The 2,191-nt window shown below is 35.3% G+C and overlaps 1 protein-coding gene across 1 annotated transcript; it reads right to left on the minus strand.

The window, feature by feature from the left end:
- Positions 1-287: 287 nt before the first annotated feature.
- Positions 288-1,530, minus strand: LOC100776552 (probable isoaspartyl peptidase/L-asparaginase 3). The gene is made up of 3 exons (XM_041014638.1): positions 1,472-1,530; positions 916-1,020; positions 288-495 (listed from the first exon to the last, which is right to left on the minus strand). Exons 1-3 carry the CDS (start codon positions 1,528-1,530, stop codon positions 288-290), a joined length of 372 nt encoding a protein of 123 aa, XP_040870572.1.
- Between the last annotated feature and the right edge of the window lie 661 nt (positions 1,531-2,191).

The raw sequence follows: 2,191 nt of genomic DNA on the forward strand, positions 1-2,191 counted from the left end.
GGTGTTATAAGACTTGTTATTAATTCTTACTTCTTAGGCAGACAACATTGAAATCCCGCAGTCTGAAATAGTGAAATCTTCATGCAAGCATAGTTGATATTGCAAACAATCTTGCACAATCAATGTTAATTGCTCGGTTAATATCAGACACAAGCATAATATTACAATATAAGCACATTTATGTGCCATTAATTTTCCTCGACCAACAAAATTAGCGTGCTGATTTGAATTAATTGTTGGAACATGGAACATACTCATTGCTTGAACAGTCTATCTCTCAAGGTAGCTCAGTAAAAACTTCCACATCTTTCATTGAGGCTCCTAACTGAGTATTTAAATGTCCAACCATGGCAGGCACCGGCATGTTCCCCTTTTTTATTGAGGGCAACAATGGCTCCCAAAAAATCTGGATATTTTCTTGCTATTCGTGCTATTGCATCTTTAGCAGCAAGTTTGCGTTCCATTCCCAACCTCATACTTTCCACAACTAGATAGCTGAAATTGAATAAAAGTGTTAATCTTGATATTCGTAAGAGAAAACAAATAAGAATAGGTAGTAAATTTGTAACCATACAAGAGAGCAACTGCTTGAAACCACCAAGGTAGAGAATGCGTCTTCACAGGTTAATGCACCAAGAAAAAAATTAAGTTTCCATACACTACAGTTGCAAAAGGATTACTATTTAGCTATTAACTAAGAAACATAACATGATGAATCAGGTATTTCTCCTGAAGATTACCAAGCTTTAACAGGCAATAGATACATAATCAAGTCATAGTAGTCGTGAATGATAAGACATTCAATATAAAACTGATTTTGTGTATATGCCATTATGAATAATAACTTTCTGAAGACAATCAAACAAAAAGCATCTCATAATGTAAACTAGAGAAACTAGAGAATTTAGGCACTACCATGGAAGGAAGCGTATCCTGATGTCACCATCCCCAGTTGCAGAACATGCACCAACTTCATCAACAACATATGCTGAGGATCCAACAATGGGACCATCACCTACCCTGTCATCAAAGAAAAAAAAATTCAAAGAAAATTATAAAAGACATCAAGAGAACATACTAAGAGTAATCGATATATGTTGCATCAACAATGTGCGTTGTATATCTGAGTATATGTACTTGGGAATTGATAAAAGCAATTTGTGATGGGCTAAATGGAACCACTCCAGCCAGTGAGATATAAAGATAGGACACTCTAATTGCAAAACTCATCCCTTCTCATTCTAAGTATAATTGCATGTGGCTTTTATAAAATTGCTTGAAAAGGAGGAAAATTTCGGCCACGAGAGTTAAAGCGTATTTTTTGCAACAACAACTATTAAAAAAATAATTGCATGTGGCTTTTATAAAATTGCTTGAAAAGGAAGAAAATTTTGCCCATTCAAGAAATCTAAAGATCAGTCCACTTCTAATACTGGCACTGGCACTAGCACGGTGGCACCCACAAGGTTACCTGCCAGGAATCTTGAATATTGCTTCATTAGTTGATGTGCCAACAACAATGTGTCCCATCTATGTCAAATAAAAAGTGTCATTTGCATTGACAATATTATTGGAGTACAAGTGTAAGGTAAAGTCTCATATCGAGTAAAAGTAAAAAAGTTGAGTACCATATAACTGAGGAGAAGACTCAAATTTAAGCCTTGAGGTTTTGGCTTAAAGTAAGGTGTTTACTTCCCTTAATTCCCCAACAATAAGGACCACAAATTTTGATGCTTTCTCTCCTACCAACAAAGTGTGTTAAGTATGTTGCATCCCCTACTTCCATTGTCACCTATGCATCCCCTTAGCAGAAGATAGGACCAAAAATCATGCCAATACATGAAAAAGTATAAAGCAAGGCCCAAAATAATGACAGTAGATGCAGAGCACGGATGGTAGTTACCCCATCCCCACTTAAAGAGAAATTTACACAACTCTCCACTTCCTACCAACCAAGCTTTATTACCAATGCCTATCTTCCAAATAAGTTGTTCATAAACCACAACAAAACAAAGTCACACTTGAACAAAAATTTTGTTAAGTTGCCAAGTATAATATACAAGTTTCTATAATACTAAAGCATATCAATGATATAACAAGATCCTGTCCATAAAGTCAAGTAAATATTATTTTATGAACCCAGTGTTAGTATCATTCCAATAAGCACTAAGCAAGAATGGAAGAAGCTTAG

The sequence above is a fragment of the Glycine max genome, chromosome 4 (assembly GCF_000004515.6).
Source record: "Glycine max cultivar Williams 82 chromosome 4, Glycine_max_v4.0, whole genome shotgun sequence".
In the NCBI taxonomy this organism is placed as follows: Eukaryota; Viridiplantae; Streptophyta; class Magnoliopsida; order Fabales; family Fabaceae; genus Glycine; species Glycine max.

Excerpts from the sequence above, each read along its gene's own strand:
- LOC100776552 (XM_041014638.1), bottom strand. The coding sequence starts at position 1,530 with ATGGGACACATTGTTGTTGGCACATCAACTAATGAAGCAATATTCAAG. Across the intron at positions 1,021-1,471 it reads ATATTCAAGATTCCTGGCAG|GGTAGGTGATGGTCCCATTG; the intron begins GTAACCTTGTGG and ends CTTTGATGACAG. Across the intron at positions 496-915 it reads AGGATACGCTTCCTTCCATG|CTATCTAGTTGTGGAAAGTA; the intron begins GTAGTGCCTAAA and ends ATTCAATTTCAG.